Source organism: Gavia stellata, chromosome 3 (assembly GCF_030936135.1).
Source record: "Gavia stellata isolate bGavSte3 chromosome 3, bGavSte3.hap2, whole genome shotgun sequence".
Taxonomy (NCBI): Eukaryota; Metazoa; Chordata; class Aves; order Gaviiformes; family Gaviidae; genus Gavia; species Gavia stellata.
Genome location: NC_082596.1, coordinates 29,208,800 through 29,229,348, shown reverse-complemented (window position 1 = coordinate 29,229,348; position 20,549 = coordinate 29,208,800). Strand labels below are relative to the sequence as shown.

The 20,549-nt window shown below is 39.5% G+C and overlaps 1 protein-coding gene across 1 annotated transcript in view; it reads right to left on the bottom strand.

The window, feature by feature from the left end:
- MMP16 (matrix metallopeptidase 16) overlaps window positions 1–16,734 on the bottom strand; it is a 183,252-nt gene extending 166,518 nt beyond the window's left edge. Inside the window, exon 1 of the mRNA XM_059815306.1 lies at window positions 16,603–16,734. Within this exon, the coding sequence (XP_059671289.1) occupies window positions 16,603–16,734 (132 nt within the window). The remainder of the gene's footprint in view (window positions 1–16,602) is intronic.
- Between the last annotated feature and the right edge of the window lie 3,815 nt (window positions 16,735–20,549).

Genomic DNA, 20,549 nt, shown 5'->3' with positions numbered 1-20,549 from the left:
TTTCAAGCTTTTGAAGGCGTATCTTCTAGATCATACATAAAATCTGAGTGAGCCCTGGCCCAATACCCCAGTCTGACCCTACTGAAGACTGATATTAAATAAAGCCCTGATCCTCAAGTCTTGAAATCTGGTTAAATTCTCCTTCTACCATAGAAGTGTCTGGGGCTAACCTTTATCTGTCGTGCCTGGATGATGCAAGTCCAAAGAAAATATTTATATGCAAAAACAAAGAAACAACAAAACAATCAGTTTTCCGACACAGTGTCTGTCATCAAAATTTTTTGAGAGAAACTGCAACAAATCATAACAAGAACATAGATGTTCTGGACCTTTCCCCTTCACATCTCACCTGAACAGAGTGAATCACCAAGAGGGACAAATCAGGATCAGTTCATCTGAGAACATTCACAAAAAAGACTGGTCATGGCTAAATTAAATGTGCCTGAGACCATTCTCTGGCATGAAAAAAATTACTGGCACAACAGCTCACCTCCATACTGCTAAACACACAGAGTGCCTGAATTTAAATCCTTCAGGAGGTTGTCCCTGGTCAGTAAGAGTGCTAGCTGGTTGATACTGAAACCATGCCTGAAACAATTTAATTGCATAGACAAATGAGTTCAGTGCCTGAAGACTTCTCTGGCGTTGCTTAGCTTACTAATATACACAGAGTTACTCTGATACTGAAATTTATACTTTTTGAAACGTGGCATCTTGAAACTTAACTCCTGCACATTAACTTGTCATTAGCTTGGTATCTTGCGTCAAGCAAAACAATAGGTGAAAGACAGAAGTTGCACATGATATGAAAGTTTATCCAAACCTTTTCAGTTTACCATCTGTGCTGGAAATTTCTCAACATAATTAAAGACACTGAAGACTTACACCAGTTTCAGTTAGGTCTGTAATGCAGCAATTTAAACAGTATTGGCACTTTTACATAGAGGTCTCCACAAAACCTGCAAAAACAGTTTTATTATTTTAATATATTATACAAAAACACAGTCAGATCTCTTTCAAAAATCTTCCAATACTGTGTTCATTGAGCATAATCTCATGCAGTGTAACTTGAAACTCACAGTGAACTCAAGGGATACTTTCTTGTACAGACTCCGCTTCCTCTTATATAAGACAAGGGTTTTACAGTCACCTGGGACTACATTTCCAATACTTTTTTGTCTTCAACATTCATGTAATTAGGGCTTTACATCCAAGCTGGACATAATGAGTTAAATTCATTCCACTATCTTTAGAGATCCTTTGGGGGACTACACCTCAAAAGCTGAATCTAACCCTATTAATACAAGCAAAGAGCAATGCCTGAAGGGATTACTTCCTCTGTTCTTTCAAAACCAAGAGCCACAACATCCACTGCATTTATCTGACATATGTGTCTGACGTGTGTTTCTGTTTAGCTCTTACTTTGAAATTCGTGACTTGCTGTCTCCTTTCTACCCAAGCAATGTTTTATAATCCATAGGAAAGAAATGTGGTGGCTGATTTAAAATACCCCCCATTATAGATATATATGGTTAAAATAATGTTGAACTCCCTATTTGCATTCTTGAACAAGCAGAATCCCTATTGCCAGGTCTTCTAAAGGCCACCCCCTGATTTTCAACTCCTGACTCATGCATGAAGTCAATCACTACGGGAATTCTGAAGTTTAAACTTATATAGTTAGGCAGTCAACTGTCTATCATATTGTGTAGTCCCCCCTCCAATCAATATCCATTGCATATGTATCAATCACTGACATTTTTCTCAGGAAAATATTATCTAAGCAGTCAGCTACTAAGCAGTCCTGTCTTCTTACATTTCATGTATCTCAATCAAAGTAAACCAAAACAAAATAAATGAATATAAAAAGCATCTGATTACATAGGAGGAAGGAGGATTTATATTATCTAAATACTCATCTAAAAATTCATTTATATTATTTAAATACTATTATCTAAATTAACCTCCTTAGTTCACAAATTAATGTTAGTTTATGACTAAAAGTACATGTCACTACTGACATTGGTATTTTAATATAATCTTAATTATCTTAATAATATCTTAAACCTCTAAGACACTGCTCCTACCTCACTCGAACTCTATTTGTCTCTCACAGATGCTACAAAATACCAAGTTAGGAGTACAAAATCACAAACTTAGTTTAAAAACAGTAAAATCTGTGCTTTTCTTCTCCTATTAGAGAAATCACAGTACCTGTAAAAATAAAAGCTAAATTTGTGGAGAACTACTCCATCCCTGCTGCTGCAAACAATCAGTGGCTAAGTCGTAGAATTGAACTTAGGCTTCTCCCATGGTCACGCAAATAGTGATGCAGAAGGCCAGCCAGATAGCCACTGTTAAACAGTTTAATGGTGTTATGCAAATTGTATAATGTTAGTAGTCATGTGAAAAATGGTCTTTGTCACCAGTTAGAAGTACTTTGACCTTTTGAAGTGGCAAGTTTTAACAGCAGCAAAAATAGCAGCAAATACAATTTTGAAGACAATCAAAACTGAAAAGAGGTATGAAGTGAGCACTGTGGCTAGTGCCACAGATAGATAGGTTTCATCTTAAACATTTGGTATGTTTCCTGAGGACTTGGCTTACTGGATATAATGAAAATACTCAGTTTCTTCTTTACCTGTGAATTTCTCATCCTCATTTCAGGAAAAAAAAAAAAACAAAACAAACCCAAAGATCTGAACACAAAAGCTCAAAAAGCAGAAGACAACCAAAAATATCCCAAAAGCCTTTTTATAATTTTCAAACCAGTTCAATTGATTCCACAGGCCTTATTCACGACTGTCAGCATTGAATTAAATGTTACTGGAAAAAGAGACTTTCACACATGGTGTCTGAATAGTGTAAGTGACAAAAAGCAATAAAGCAGAGAACTCAATTGATGCAATATAGTCTACATTTTTGGTCTAATACAATAGCTATAGAGTTCTTAAGGTAGACAAACACAGAAGAATAAACATTACAGTCAATGGCTGTCAGTAGAGCCATCAGCCTCACTGAATGAGGAAAATTACTGTTAGACTGAGGGTATAGGACAAGAAAGGGATCCAGTCCATTACTGCTGGTGAGAGAAGTTATACTATGTAAGCCCTTTCATTAAATAGTTAGATCCCATCTCAAAACAAGTTAACTTTTTCTCCCCTACATCACCCCCTACTATCCCTTCTGGAAAGTGGTTCAAGAATACCACTCCTCTAACAATTTTAAACTTTCTTCTAACTACAAGATTCAGTTTATGCATAGATAGTGTATCTCCACTTCTTTTTGAAGCAATTTTATCCCTTATGTACAAGTTAAGCCTATGGATTTCCACACCAATATTTATCTTACGTATTTTATATATATATACTCTTAATTTCCTCAGTTAAAATGTTTGGCAATTCAGCGCTTTTCAAACAGCTTGGAGTAAAATCCTGGACCAAATGAAATTAATGGCACAATCTGACGAATTCCATGAAGTTAGAATCTCATCAAAGTCTTCCAATAAAGACTTCTAGACACAGATATCTTATTACGATACTAAGTACACAAGTAAACGAGTAACAGTTATGTAAAAGAAAACAGATCAAATATGGGTGGATTTCCTTCTTCTTCCTGTCTCTAAATAGTTTCTTATCACTGAAACATGGGTAGTGTATGAGCTCCAAAAAAAGAAAGCGTGGAGCAAAACTGTATTTATACTCTCCATTTCTATAAAAATCTGAAGGCTGTTGACGTCTTTCAACAACTCTGTGAATTCTTTGTTCCAAAGGAAAAAAAAAACTTTTTTTTTTTAATTAGATACTTTACCAAACACCATTACACAATTTCCAACTACACATGTAGCTATTTTATTTCTAAAAACAAGTTAACACCTACAAAGCCCTTGCATTGTAGAACATGTAAAGTTAAAAGTCCCACTCTGTCCTTTTCTAGCTATCATGGTAAGGCTAACGGGCATGATGAATTTCTCTATTGTATTAGAGTTGCATCATGAGAAAAGCTATAGTTGCTTTAGGCTCTCCTGTCCTTAGTCACTCCTAACCTTTACAAAACATCACAGAATGTATTGTTCTAACATTTTTAAAGCTTAGTTTCACCTTAAGAATCATTTCCTCTGCTGCTGAAAATTTAGAAAAGGAAGGGAATATTCATAAAGACATTAAAAAACCCTTTTAATGAAATGGAATCATTATTTTGAGCAAAGCTAAAAAAAGAACATATTTCTATAGAAGCCAAATCTTTTGGTCCAAACTAAATTGACATCACCTCGTTAGAAAGATCTTGCATGTAAGGAAAAATTCTCTAATATCTCAGTGGAAAAGGCATCTAAGCAATTAATCTATGAAGAACAATGACTCTATCTGATTGCTGGGACAAAAAGTGAATTCTCTTGGCAGCCAGGAAAAATGATGGGATTATTCACAAAGGAACTAAAATACTGTTTTTTCTCTAAATGAGCCTGTCAGTGCAAAACAATAGAGTAGAGCCAAATATTACAAAGGAAGCTCTTCTGGAATAAAAGATTGCAGATATATCACTCTTCCTTCCCAAATGCAGACCTAAAAATCAACAGCAGATCTAGTATCTCTATAATTACATGATATCAGAAAACTTATTTAAATAGTACATCAGGTAGAATACTCAGGTATTTCAAATTTTGGACTTATAAATAAGTGAATAAGCAAACATATAAATACAAGTTGGCCAATAACACTCTTCCTCTAACCCAGTTAATTTCACAGGACTGAAGACCTAATGCAAGTAGTGTAAATAAATCAATGCAATTACATACCTGCCTATGATAAGATCTAAATTCTGTTATTAACACAGAAATGTAAATTTCTGTTGAATTAATCCACATTTTACTTTACATAACAAAAGTACTTGAAAACATCACTAACGAAAGTACTTGAAAACATAGCTAATTATTATTGAGGGCCTAGGGCTCTTACTAAAAGAAATTATTAAAATGACATTTTCATTTTTATCTTCTTGGGGATTGTCTATCAGACAATAGACATTTAGCGAGCTTATTCTTCTGAAATATATTTTCTAATTACTTACTTTTTGTAAAAATGCTTAACATTCTGTTCTCTCCCCTGAAGGGCAACAAATAGCTGTTTAGAGGTTTGCATGTTTAGGAAGGAAAAACAGCCTTTAAAATAATTTATGGTAAGGCATCAAATAACAGTCAGAAGCACTAAGTTTATAAAACGTGCCAGAAGTATTCGCTGTAAGTTAGGTAATATGTTTTACATGAATTTAAACAGGCCCAGGCCTCGCCTTGTTAAGGTTGAAGGCAAAACCGCCTTGCCAGGGGAGAAATGTTGTGTTCTTTATATCCCTAACTAAATATTTAAAATACACGAGATTTAAGAAAGATGTAAGAAAGTGTTAGCCTCTTGTGCTAAGCGATAAATGTATTTAATAATGTGCAGGGCACCAGAGTGACAAGGTAAAAATTGTAGTACCATAAAAATGGAGATCTGCTCTTGGTTTTGTCAGAAGTACAGGTTGTCTGGTGTGATCTGAGATGATCTACATTATCCAGGGGATGGCAGATATATCACTGGACCTTTAGAAGGCCCATGCTTTTCTGGAACATTATCTAGAGCCCAAGCAAGATAGACCACATGGCCTAAATGGCACCAGTATAATGAAACCCACCATTGCAGAGGGAAGGGATTCAACCCCAAATTACAACACCTGAATGCCAATGTCTACCTGGGGGAGCCCCATGATACAGGTGTCTCAACACCCTCAACCATCACTTAAAATTGGGAACAGGATTTAGTTACCTAAACAGAAATGCCTAGAGTCATCTGAGATGACTTAAGACACAGATCCTGGCTTCCTGTTCCTAGCCTAAAAAGATGAAGCTTTCGTAGGTCCCATGTTATCTCTGCCAGCCTTGTGCACATCTCGGTCAAGGGCACCTTAAATGGTGCTGGATGCCTACACATAAGCAACTGAATCACAATACTAGTCCATACTAACAGTAGAGTCCAGAAAAAAGATTCAACTCACTCTGATACAGACATTAACTGGTTGGTTGCCCAAATAGTCTCTCTGTTTCACTGACTTCAGGGAGCAGACTGTTATTACTATATAGGAAACATTTACAGCACATTTGCACACCTAAACTTAAGTACTGTTCTCTCAAACTGAATCCCTTTCCCAATCTAACCCTGCAGCTTGCATACTTGCTGGAGAATATACCTCATGCAAATCATCCTGCACAAATCTCATCATCAGGATGTGTATCAGCAAACAAACTCAAGCTTACCACATAAAATACCTTGAGATCCTTGTTTTGCAAGTGTTACGTAATTTCCAAAGCATGGACATTATGATAGCTCATATGTGCCAGTGACATGAACATCTTTAAGTCTATATTTGTGACCACACTAATGACGTAATGTGTGAAATTCCAAAGTAAGATTTTTTAACAGAACGTACTATCTAGATATCCATAACACTTCTATTAATACCCAATTTTATTCACTAGGTAGTAATAATTAAATACAAGGCATGGTACTTTGAGAAAATCATCATAAACTAGTCAAATCATCCTGAGACAGTGTCAGCAATCCATACACATCTACATATCTTTTAAAATCAGGCAGTGTTAGTCCATTTCAATTGCACTAAGGATTTCAAATAGAGTGAAAATTTAAATCCATCCTTCATTTCTTTCTGCCCCTCCTGTATTTTTCATTCTGTAAAGTCAAAGAAATACACCAGATTACCAATCAGTGCATGCCTTCTATGCTCATAAACAGCTGCTATCATCTTAGATTATAGAACGGACATCACTTTCTATCAGAAACTGCCTAACCTGAGCCAATTTCAAACTGTTGCCAGTAGCCAAAGGAAAAGTCTATTGAAAAGAATTCTTCCACTGTAGTTTTCCCTACTGTACTTTTACCATGTTTTTTTCAATTCCAATTTTGGAAGTCCCACCACTGCGGATTTTAAAACTTGACTTGACGGAACTCCAGCAAATATACAATAATTAGCAGTCCTGCACTGGCAGAGAAATAGGCTTTTGGTAAGTCTTTCCCATCTCTAATATCTCTGATTGTATGGTTCAATAATGACTGATGATTTTCCTTGGCTGCAAGCAATGGTCTGTAGGAAGAAAGGCTGAGGATGAAAGAAAAGGAGAAAAAAAAAAAAGGAAAAAAAGATGCAAACAAAAGATAAGAAAAAAAGAAGCAAGGAAAAGAAAAGTAAGGAGGAAACTGGAGGGAAGGGAGGAAGGAAGGAAGGAAGGACATAAGATGAATTCATGGGACAGGAACCCTGAAGAACAAGATTCAGTTTCCACTTTTATCATACTTAACATGTCAGCATAGCAAATCTCTTATTTCCCCTGTGCTTCATCCTCCCACTATTGAGCTTTTAACATCCAGGGGTATGTGAGCAGCATGTCTGCCTATTAGTGATGTCTAATAAAAACCATTAATACCTAGACCAGTGAAATGCCAATCTTTTATTGTATTCCATAAAAATCCACAAATATTCAAACAAAAAAGAAGAAACTTAGGTACTGTGATGAGAAGACAACATGAATGTTTGTGGAATAATTTACTTATTAAATAGTACATTCATTCAAAAATAGAACAGTTTTTAATTTTGCATAGTGTAACATTTACAATCTGATCCAAAATCCATTTTATTTGTTAAGACTTTTACATTTATTTAAATACATTTTGAAGCAGACTATTTGTATTCTATTTGGGAAACAAAAATTACCTTATTCCAACTTCTATTCTGAAAGAGAATGTGATACTTTGTATCCTCAGTCATCTAATGACATCCTTCATGTAATCCTACTGACAACATTCTCTACCAAGTTTTTTTATTTACATTTAAAAAAAAACCCAAAACAAAAAAACCCCGCCAGGGTTTGAAGTGTTACGGACACGTTTTTCACCTTTTCTGCTCTGGTACTTGTCTTTTGACCATATTCACTACTTGAATTCTTACACAAATGACCAAATTGAAATGCTGTAGTTCTAATTTATGGTATCACTCTACTACTTTTCATGAAAAAAAGTGAAACTGTCCCAAGACAAATGAATGACAAAGATATATTTGTGGCTCTTTTACATTACTTCTCTTCTATTGTCCTTGACCTGTATTGGAAAAGGCAGCAAATACTCTTCAATTAGTCCAATTCACATTTGTGGAAGCTAGGTTACAAAGATGGATGAGCTATGTGATCAATATGAGGACTCATGATGGAACTGGACACACAACCCACATCTCCAGCCCCCCAGCACAATGCCTCAGTCACTTAATCACATTGCCTCCTTTTTCCTACATATTTAAAAATACATGCAACAGAGAAAGCGATAATAAAGACCTTTCCTAAGCTGACATTCCATGTATGACTAATGAAGGACAGAAGTATCAGAATCCAGCACTTCATAATCAATAAGGAAAATCGAAAAATGGAACACAGTCCTGGGGTGTTGGCTTTTTTTTTTTTTATATATACATAGAAGTAATGAGAGAAAAAAACAAGCTTCACTTGCCAAGACCAAAATCATGCTTTACAGTTAGCAATATAATACTATTACTTCTAGCAATAATAATAGATTTTATTGTGTGGAAGACAGATCACTTATTTTACTTGCAAATAAATGCATTATTACTATTCTCTACAGCATGTAAACCATGACATGTAGACAAACACAATCTGTCAGTTTCTCAGTGGGTCAAAGCCATTTCCTAGAAGAGCATCACATAACCAACATCTAAGGTAAGAAAGAAAAATATGACAGGGTCATCACCTTCACATTCAGATGGAGTACAAAAAGGAAACCATTTCCTCTTTGGTACACTTCATAAATATCCACTGATATATTTAAAGGAAGTATGTTCCTTCCCATTGAAAGGGATGCTTGTTTTCCTGTTTTGCTATCTACATTTTAAAGAAATTGATAATTTTCTGTCTATCTTTCAGCTGGTAATCTTCTGAAAAGGTAAGTCTCCCACTCACCAAACTGTATTTCACACTTGTAAGTGGAGATGTGATTACATGTCAACAAAAATGAACAGAACCAATGAAATAAAGCAACTCTTTCTCTACAAGATCATGAGGAAAAAAATATTAAAGACCAGATTTTCTGAAGTTAGCATTTCTTTTCAAATTATCTATACAACTATGAAACCAGTTCAATTGTTCATAAAAGGCAAAAAAGCATAACAGCATCTTCATGTATTACAGATATGTCACGTGAGTGGGAAAAGCTGATGAAAATCAATATAGATTTGTCTTACAGCAGTTACTTTGTGCCCCATAATCATGGCCTCGTATGAAGAGTACTGGTGAGTTAATAAAATCAGAAGCTCAAAGTGGAGGGCATCAGTCCTAGAGGGACTTTCTTTCCCCAAGCTCTGAGCTGTACAGTATAGAGGCAAAGCCACAGCTATCGAGATGTAGCAGCAGAGAGACAAGTGTACTTCCACCCTGGCCCTACAGTGACAGTTGTTCTTTTAAGAGGCAGCCATAAGGAATTTGTTCCAATCTTCCTCCCAATGTACCGAGACGTCTTCTACAAACACTCCATAGTACAACTGTCCCGTTCAACACTGCTATTCCACACAAGGGTCAATCATGATATGATCCATAAAGAGTTAATACAAAAGGCAAAATATTTCTCATCCACAGTCACAAAACAATTGTCAAATAATATGCTTTATGAATGTTTTCTCACAGTGCAATAAAAACTGCTATTGTTCTACAGAGAGAAAGCATCAAGTGACTTTAATGTTCTACAGAGCTATTGTGGCTCATTGCTTCAGCTGCACATCCTCTGTCACAGCAGTTTTAATCCCAGAATTTTAAACCCCTTTCCAATATGGGGTTCAAGCCTCAGCACTTGAGATTGGATTGCCTAATGCTAAGCACTGAAATCAACAGGGGATAAGTTTCCTCATACTCTGAAGCCTTGATCTTGAAATTAACAGGAGATTTTAAGCATGACAAAAACACCTGAACAAGCCTCTAAGTCAATTATGTGCTGTAATACCTCAGAAGATATGCTAGGAACATTATGATCACAGCTGAAGTGCAGATAACTCCTCAGCTGGTATAACCCAGCTGTTAAAAAGTAGAGAAACATTGTACCAACAGTTTCAGTTAATAAGTAAAATTACAGAAATATTTTTTTCTATTTCTGTAATTTATGTCAATTTTAATTCATCACAGAAATAAGTTGTTACCACTTAATTGCTCTTATTGTACAGCAAAGATGCTTATAATGAATGATGATAAGCAGGAACATGAATGAACAGTTGCCAGGCAACCAATAAATAAAGGTTCCAAATAGCATGACCTCTCTTTAAAGGATAAAGTTCTATTAATAATTATTTTTCAAATCCATTTCAATGCCAACTAAAATCATGTTTGCAGCGCTAATCCTGGTCTTCCTCATACAAAATGAAACCAAATCTGTCATTTGACATATCACAGATAACAAATTAAACAGACTCAACCTGCTCCTTCAGATTATGGTCAATAGTGTAGTTTGAGGATAGCAAACAGGTTAGACAATAAACTGGAATCCAAAACAGAGAGGTGAGAAGAATTAACCAATTTAAATAGGTTAATTAAAAAAAAAAAAGTAACATTATTACTTTAAGGATCTTCAAAAAGCATCAACACAGAGTCCTCCAGTGTTTAACTCCACAAAATGATCATTCAGTGAAGGATGAGACCGACTTTAAAATACTGAATACAGATGCAGTTTGAAATGTTTTAAAAATCTGTATAATACCACATTCTATCTTTATAAACTCTTACAACTCAGTCTTGTCAAGTGCATAAGCAGAGCTGAGGTGCCTAGAGCAAGCACTGACCTTTTAGATGGATTCAAATAAAACTGACAAAAAACAGCATAAATCTTAAACCAGTTAAAGAACACAGTATATCCACTCTGAAGAAACAATGAATGGTTATGCAGGAGTTTTACATTATGCCTTCTGAATAATGTAAGGGGGAGAGCTTGGGCTTGTTCAGGGTTTTTTGGTGGGCTAGTAAATTGTGTATTTATTTTAGTAAGATCTCATGTCAGAAAACATTAGGAATACATGTTTTGGTAGGTTTATCTTGCACTACATAAGGTGATTACATAAATCTCTTTATTTAACCATTTTATTTCTTTCCTTTAGTACGATTGAGAACCACTAATAGCTGTTATGCTTAAACACTGAACAGTCAAAAATTTGCAACAGGAAAATAAGATGAGCTAGAATTATAAACAAATCCATCTTGCATCTAAGGTCTAACATACTATGTCAATTTTGACATGGGACCATCTTTTCAATCTGTCTTTGAACAAAATACAGGCAACAGAATCCATAAACGTCCGTGCAACGTTAGTAACAAAAAATAATCTCATACTTCACAATGGAAAATTGATCTACTGCAATTTTTGTGAACAGGAATTATTGTTTAAATTACAGCAGAGAATGGACTCTGACAATTATTAGTCTCCACATATATTTCTTCATATCAAATGAGAGCCAGTTCATTATATAGTAGGTATATGCCTTCGATGACGGAAGAGCGTTCTGTTGCCTGTCACCAGACACATAACTTTCCAATTATTTTCCTTATCCAGATATATCTGCTCATCAGAAGCCTTTACAGGAGGTTGTCTATGTATCTGTATTTCCTCAATAATCAAATAGAAAATACACATTATATTTTTATTGACTAATATTTCACTGACTAACCACCTCCATCACCCGATTCAATAACTCCTCTCCATCTTTCTAATAATTTCAGTTTGAACTTCTTGTTCTAACAAATATCCAATTCATTTAGTTGATACCTTATACAAGAGTAAGATTCAGAATTTAAGTAACTGAGAATCATGCATACTGACTGCAACTAAAACCAATGCAGAAGACCCTGTAAATTCCTTTTAGGACACATGGCACTATTTATACCAAAACCACCTGAATTGCTTTTCCATAGTTTTGAGCTTGCATTTTAAGAAATAACAAAAATGCTGTGTTGTGCTTGCAAACCTGATAACCAAGCCCACTAGTTGAAAAGTGTGTAAAGGTAATATCGGAGGACTTTTTCCCCTCCCAAATGTTTCTTTCTTTTCAATTACCAGCTGAAGATCTAAACTGGTCTGGTTTTAAGCTTAAAAGACCCAAAGCCTATGGAAGAAAAGGTCATGCATTACCATTCAGCAGGAGCTGGAGGCTAATTGTAAAGTTTATTAACAATGAAAACAACGAGGTTCTCAGCCACTTATTACCATGGTGGAAACTAAATAGTATTTTTCTGAAGTTTGGATTCCACTGTATTTTGTTCCACAATATGCAATTTAACTGTCCCACCTCTGAAAATGGGAGGAAAGAAAAGACTGTATCGTCTTAAAGAGCTGCTCACACTAAAATAAGAGTAATTTTAAGATCTCCCCTGGGGATTCAAGTCTATATACTTAGCATTAGAAGAAGGAAAATACAGCATAACTGCCAGCTTGAAGAGAGAGATGATGAAGCATGCTTTGTCTCTAGTGTTTCCCACATCACAGATACAGTTAATGAAACTAGGTGCAATTGTAAAAACACTTCTTTGCTCAACAGGCTTTAGTCAGATACCCAGCTGATACAGTTGCTCACAGGAGTAAAAGCAGGCAGTATTAGAATCTGGAGATTAATCTTATTCTAGATTCATGCTGATCCTGTCTTCTGAACAAGGTATTCTTGTTTCGATAACCAAATTTAACAAAATGATGACATGGTTTTTCAATTTTTATATTGAATATTTAATAGTATATTAAATATACATATACTTATTATTTAAATATATACATAAACTAACAGATAACAACAGAAGATAAACTCACAGTATAACACCAGCTCAAACAGTACGATACTATTGGTTTTAGGAAAACGTATAAAAATGCATATAGTCTATATGGATGATACTTGTGAAAGCTCATCTATAGACACTTCCAGTAACACACAAAGGACTTATCTTTGAACAAAAATACAAAATAGTGATGTTATCACTTTGGACCAATAGTTCAGCACTGAGAAGAGGGAGCTAACAGTGTAGTCCTTAGTTTTTCTCATGATGTCTGAAACAATGTCTCACAAAAATGCCACTGATAATCAGTGAACTTTGAAAATTAATGCTAAAATCTTCCTACCCATAAGACTATGTGAATCTTAAACTTCATCATTATTACTTAAACTATCAGTTTACAATCATCTCTCAAACAGCTTTATCACAAAGCTTTCACTGACTCAGAGTGCGTGTCCCTCCACAGTCCTATACTCCATGATCTGAATCCTACTCAGCTGTGCCTATTGCATGAAATACTACACACATGAATACATTTCAGGATTGACAACTCAGCTATCACTGGAAGCTTGAGGACTTCATCCATGTAGATGTTTGGTTAAAAGAAATTTTACCAAGGGACAACAAAATTATAAAGAACAGTTCATACAAGCTTGTAAACTTCAGTTTTGGTTTTCTTTTAAAAATATAACATTATTATTTAATATCTTTGTGCTACAGTAGTATCTCCTAAGAATTGCCCTGGCTTACAGCTTAACAAATCCGCATTGAAACAAACAAATCAAAAATCCAACACTACTACACAGATTTTGCTTATCAATCAGCAATGTGGATTAAATGAGACAGAATAACAGGAGAAAATACATGCTCTCTGCCTTCTATAATGTTCAACAGGTATTATCTGTACTTTATTTAGAGACAAGAAAGAATGAAAAAAAAAAATCTTCTTTTCAACCATCCCAAACATTTGTTCAGTGACACTTCATTCAACTGTATGTACACCACTTCTTTCCTGAACCCTACTTTGCATATTTATTCTTATAATCACAAGAAATATTTGTCATATTTTCACAATTTACTATCAAGTACAACTGTTTTATGCACTTGTCCTGACACGGAGGATTGTACAGAACAATACATACACGCTGTTGCCAAGTCCTTGTCCACAAATTTCCCATGCTTTTAGCCTTTCCTGTTCGCAACAAAAAGAAAGCTGAATTTTCAGTGCTATCCAAACAATGTGAACATGGCAATGGCTGTTCTGGGGCAAATCCCACATCCATTTAGCCCAGGACCATGTGCCCATGACAGTGCTCAAAGGCAGAGGCCTAGGGAAAAGTCCCATATTAGGACAGCTCTTTAATACTAGAGTAATTCCCTGGAACAATCTTCTGGCTCCCAGCAATCTGTGGCTCAAAGACTTAAATATGAAAAGAAACTGGGAGTGCTGGCATATGACAACACACTTTGTTTCAGAAGGGCTGGGAGGAAGAACAGGAGATGGCATATTTCAAAAGGGAGAAATATGTGCCCTCATCACACACACATGCTACTTCATTGCACCCAACAGTGTTTCTTGCTCCCGATACTGCCTTTGCCCTCAAAAAGCGCTGTTTTCCATATGGAAGAGGTGGCAAAAATGAAAGTGTTTCCCTTCTTTCCTCATAAAACCTCCTTCTGACTGGAGTTGGCCTCCTGTTCATATTCCACTTGACTGAACCAATCTTTTTCTCCTCCCACACTAGCTCCATCTGCCGCCCGTCTCTCCAGCAGAGCCAGATGCCAGCAAAGCAGACTACTGTGGGAGGAGAAAGTTCTGTCGCTGGAATTTCTTCCCTATACCCTGCAGGGGGCCAGCCTGGGAAGCCTGGAGAGGAGACAGAGAGCAACTTCCTCACTTCCATGCTGCCTTCCCCTGCTCGTCAGTAACGAAGGCAGCTGAGGACATAAGCAAAAGAATAGAACTTAAATGTGCGCTCTGAAATTTGCCACTTTAATATTTATATAGCAAAAGTCTCACAATTGCACTCCAGACTCGAGCACACCACATAAACACGTAAGAAGACATGAGTCCTGCCCCAAAGAGCTTACAATCAAAAAAAAGCAGAGACGCACATTTGTGATAAGAAACGAACAAGAGCGACTGGAGTGTAAACGACAGAGAGAAAAAGACTAGCATTTGTAAACAGGAGAGATCTTAATGATGGAGTAAAAAGACAATACTTTCTGGAGAAATACAAGTCAGAGAGAGAAGCTATAGATGTGTGTTGTTAAGCTGAGAGGGGGATTGCATGTGGCAAGGGAAACTGCCTGTTGAGAGGGAAAGACTAGAATGAAAGCAGACATGGGGAAAGAAAATTTTTGAGGTGATCTCGCATGAGGCAGAGGAAGTAGTACAGGTAAGAACCATAGACAAAAAGGGAGAGAGTCTAGGGATGGAGAAGCAGCTGCGGGAGCAGTCTCACCAGAGATGGTGGCAAGAATGAGTGTCACTGAGTGAGAATAAGAGCTCATATAAAACAAGCAAGTGTGCATATGTGCGAGACAGAGGAAAAGGCACAGACTTCATTTCTCTGAGAGAAAGAATTGTGGGAACACAGGAGATGAAAGAGACTAGAAACAAGAATGAGTGAGGGTTGTGTATGGGTGCAGCAGAAAGTTTGAAGTGGGCAGGACAGGAGAAAGTGGAGGAACACAGGGATCTAACAGAAAACCAGAATTATGTATTAGAAGTTGAAAGAGCACATACAAATTAAAGAGGCACATAACAAGAAAGATGAAGTTGAATAGACGGGGAAAGGAAGAGGGAAACACAAACATCACATTGAAACAGATTAAGAAAAAGGGCTCACAGCAGAACGAATGGAGTGACAGGAGAGGGAAAAAGGAGGAAAGAATATATGCAAAGATGATAAAGTCAGTAAAGGAACATTAGTTAATAAAAAGCACTATGTAAAAACCCCAAATGGGAAAACTGGGAGTGTATAGAAGAGTGACTGGAAATGGATGTCCACTGAATTCTCACTGTCACTGTAAACTCTTAGGGTTTGCCCCATCTAGGTATCCCCACATTTTAATAATCTTCTTCACTTGGAAAAATTCTGCTTCCTGGTCCTCCACACCCTCTAACTTTTGTGCTGTAGTTGCACCTCTATGCCGTTTGTTTCACTATTGCTAGTGGCAACTCTTTTTGTTACGTTTAAATGGGAAAAAGATTGTATTTTGTCAAATACTCTACCACAAAGAAACGTGCCAAAATCTCAAGTTTCCTTCCCTCTGTCCCTATAACGCTCTTTCATTCATTCTTCTTTAAAAAATACATAAAAAAAAAAGCTGGGGAAACTCAGCAATACAGCGGTATCTTAAGTCCAAAATACTCGCAGAAACCTTCCCTCTTCCCTGAGTGTGCATACTACGCCCCAGGTTTCCTCAGTGCCCGGGCTGAGGCTTTCCCGTCTCCCGTGGGCGAGGGCAGCGGGGAGGCACGGGCTGCGCTCCAGCGCTCAGCATCGCGCTTTGTGCTGCCGCGGATAACGGGATCTCCGGCTGAAACGCATCGTCAGGCGGGGGAACTCGGGGAGGGGAGCTAGCTACCGGCTGCTGGAAAGAAAGCCGACACAGGCGTATGCCCTGGCTGCTGGGAGACATGGCTGGCCGGCTATTTGATTTTATTTTATTTAGGGGATATAAAAAAAGGGAAGGGGGGCAAGGGAGAGGGGGAAGCAGACACGCTCGCACACGCATACGGCTGATCTTACCTCCACATTGAAATACTGCTCCGCTTTGCACACTGTAGCACATAAAATCCAAAGGAAGGTTTGCAAGAAAAACACCCTGGACTGAGACACGAAATCCAACCGGCTTCCAGTGCTGAATGCGAGTACGATCATAGTGAACTGTGCTTCAGCGGATGGAAGATCTCTCTCTTTCTCTCTCTTTGCCTTAAACAAATACACAAACAAACCAACCCCCCCGTGTCGGTGAAGAGCCCGTAGCGCAGGTTCACCCACAGCAGGGGAGGGGGAGGAGGAGGAGGAGGAGGAGCAGACACTTCACAGCACAGGCGGCGGCAGCGGCAGGGTCAGCTCTCGCTCATCCTCACCACCAGTCCCGTAAGGAGGGAATGTGGCGTCCGAGTGCAACCGCAGCTCCTGCACGACTCCTCTCCGCTCAGCAGCAGCAACCGCCTCCCCGTGTCTTCCCTCCTCCTCCACCTCCTCCTTCCCTGCCTCCACCCCCTCCGCCTCCGCCTCCTCCCGGGGAAGGCCGGCTCGGCTCGGCGCCCTGCCTTGCCTCGCCTCGCCTCGCCTTGACTTGCTTTGCTTTGCTTCGCTTCGCTTCGCTTCGCTTCGCCCCCCACCGCTCCCCTCCACTCCAGAATGTTCAGCCGAAATCTACATAGCCCCGCCCCGTAGGCCGCGGAGAGGCGACGGGCCCACCAGGCGGCCCTGCCGCGCCGCCGGCCTGCGGGCGCACTCGCCAGGCAGCCCGCCCGCTCCTGCACAGAGCGGCTGTCGGAGGGCGGCCGCCCAGGAGGAGCGCTCGGCCCTTCCCCGCACGAACGTATCGAAGCAGCCGCACACGTGCCAAGGCCGCCGGCGGGGCAGGCCTCCCCTCCTCACGGAGCAGAACCCGGCGCGACGTGAACGCCCCGAATTTTTCCCCGCTCCCGTGGGGCGGGAGTGGGGTCGGGGCAGTGCGTGTGCCCGGCGGTTAGCACACGCACGCACCGCCTAGGCCGGGCTTCCCTGTGCGCCGGGGAGCGGGGCTGCGAGCCCGGCGGGGTGGGGGTGCGCACGCTGCTCCCGTTAAGCGACCGTGAGACGCCCGCTCAGCGCGGGCTGCGGGAGCCGCCGCCGTACCGGGCGGGGCGGGGCGGGTGTCCCTCAGCTTCGGCGTTCCCCTCTGCCGCCACCGAGGGGCGAGGGACGCGCAGCTCGTCCCAGCCCCGGTGCGGTCCGGTTTAGCGGGGCAAGCCCAACCGCCTGCCCGTGCTGCCGTGAAACCCCTCCTGGCACTCAGCGAGACGGACCGCGGCGAGGGAGGAGCACTCAGTGTAAGCGGCAAATTAAAGTGGTTGGACGGGGACTAAGGCGGAGAGATGGAGTTGCCCGAAATGCAGCTCTTGATGGGGAAGGACCGTCGCATAGTCATCGGGGTGTCCCGGAGCGGTCTGTTCTTTCCGCGGCTCGGAAAAAAATCCAAAGTCCCCGCTGACAAAGTTCACAAAAAGTGACATCATGATAGTTAACAGTGATGTAAACACGCCAGACAAAATCTGGGTATGGGGTTGATTGAAAATCTGTTTTAATGCGTCCAAATATAGGGTCATATTTTTAGGGGAAAACAAAGTGTGAAATACCTATAGCATAGACGAACTTTATGCTAGATATTGTGATGTTCAAAATGCCTTGTGATTATGGTGGATAAACTACTCTTGCAAGTGATTTTATAGTTAATGGGACATTTTATGCAGCCCTTCGATATGTTATCCAGTCAAAGGAAGGTGGGATGATCCACAACATTAGTGAGACAAGCTTTTGCAATAATGCACCTTGTGGGAAAAAGGGGGGGGGGGGGGGGGGAAGCAAGCTTACTGAAAAAAGAAGTAATTTAAAAATTACAAGATTTGAAAATTTCTCTTCATTTTACTTCTTTGGTTATCAAAAAAGATGCAAAGATACTTGATCATGATACAGAACAGCCTGGAAGTAAAAGATGTGCCTGACAGATGAAATCTCCTTGCTCAGATAGTTGAGGTCACTGGCCAGAATTAAAACAAACGCAGATTAGATGTATAAAATTTTGACAACACCTAGTAGCAGGATGTAGGAATGTGGTAGGTTCTCCACCACTCCATAACTTAAGAGTAAGGCAGTTATCCCTGAAAAAGTCATGTTCTGCCTAACCAAAAGTGATGGTATTTAAGCAGAATACCTTATGTAATATCCTTTTTTCATGTTAACTGCTTGATCTTAAAGGCATTTTCTGTTCTTCAGATTGTTAGTGATGTGAATGATGAAATCATGAAATATAGAGCTGGCAGCAAGCTAGAAGGACCTCTTGGCACTTTGGTAGCCAGTATCAGAAGTCAAAATGGTCTTAAGAAATTAAAGAAACGTCTTGGAACCATCAGGAGGAAACTTAATACTGACAAATGCAAATTACATTTGGGAATTAAAATCAGAAAGTAAAATCAAAAGGATACTGGTAAAACAGCAGCACTTCAGAAAAGAATCTGGGGGCTGTAATGGACTACAAAGTAAATATGAGTCAGCAACGTGCTACCCTTAAAGAAAAAGACAAGACAGTCTTATTGTGGAGTGTATTAATAGGTGTGCAGTACATCTGACAGGACAAATTATTTTTCTGCTAGGGATTGATGAAGCCAACTGTGTTTGGTCTCAAACTAAGGATAGTCCAGAGGAAAATAACAAAATATTAAAACATGGAGAAAGTAAGACATATGTGTAAAAGTTGAAAGACCACTATTTAGTCTGAGAAGACTGAGGGTAAATGGTCTCTTTATATAGAAAGTGTTGCTGTGAAAAGGACAGAGATATTTCATTCTTTCTGGGTTTGGGATGAAGGAAAAAAATGAATCAACTAAATTATTCAGAAAGTTCAGATTCAGTGTTAGACAAAACTTCTAAAATGTGATGGTTGTGGCATTTGGAACAAGTTGCCTAGTGGGAGTGTGGAATCTCTTCCATACAGAGGTTTGATAGGCAAGAATATTATACCTGTCCTTTCTCCATTCATAGGGCAGTGGACTGTATTATGAGATCTAGTAAACTTTTTCGCTTCTAAGTGCCTCATCCACACATCATTTAAATACCTCCAGGGATGGTGACTCAACCACCTCCCTGGGCAGCCTGTTCCAATGTTTGACAACCCTTTCAATAATGAAGTTTTTCCTAATATCCGATCTAAATCTCCCCTGGAGCAACTTGAGGCCATTTCCTCTTATCCTACTGCTTGTCACTTGGGAGAAGAGAACAACACCCACCTCGCTACAACCTCCTTCCAGGTAGTTGTAGACAGCAATAAGGTCTCCTCTGAGCCTCCTTTTCTCCAGGCTAAACAACCCCAGTTCTCTCAGCTGCTTCTGATAAGACTTGTGCTCCAGACCCCTCACCAGCTTCGTTGCCCTTCTCTGGACACGCTCCAGCACTTCAGTGTCTTTCCTGTAGTGAGGGGCCCAAAACTGAACACAGTATTCGAGGTCCAGCCTCACCAGTGCCGAGTAGAGGGGGACAATCACTTCCCTAGTCCTGCTGGCCACACTATGCAAGCCAGGACACCATTGTAGTGAGTTTTGGGCCTCTCACTACAAGGACGTTGAGGTGCTGGAGCGTGTCCAGGTCTTTTTCAACCTTAGTGATTCTGTGATTCTGTGATTCTTGGCCACCCGGGCACACTGCTGGCTCATATTCCGCCATCTGTCGACCAACACCCCCAGGTTTTTTTCTGCCAGGCAGCTTTCCAGCCACTCGTCCCCAAGCCTGTAGTGTTGCATGGGGTTGTTGTGACCCAAGTGTAGGACTCGGCACTGGGCCTTGCTGAACCTCATACAATTGGCCTCGGCCCATCGATCCAGCCTGTCCAGATCCCTCTGAAGAGCCTTCCTACCCTCGAGCAGATCAACACTCCCTCTCAACTTGGTGTCATCTGCAAACTTACTGAGGGTGCACTCAATCCCCTC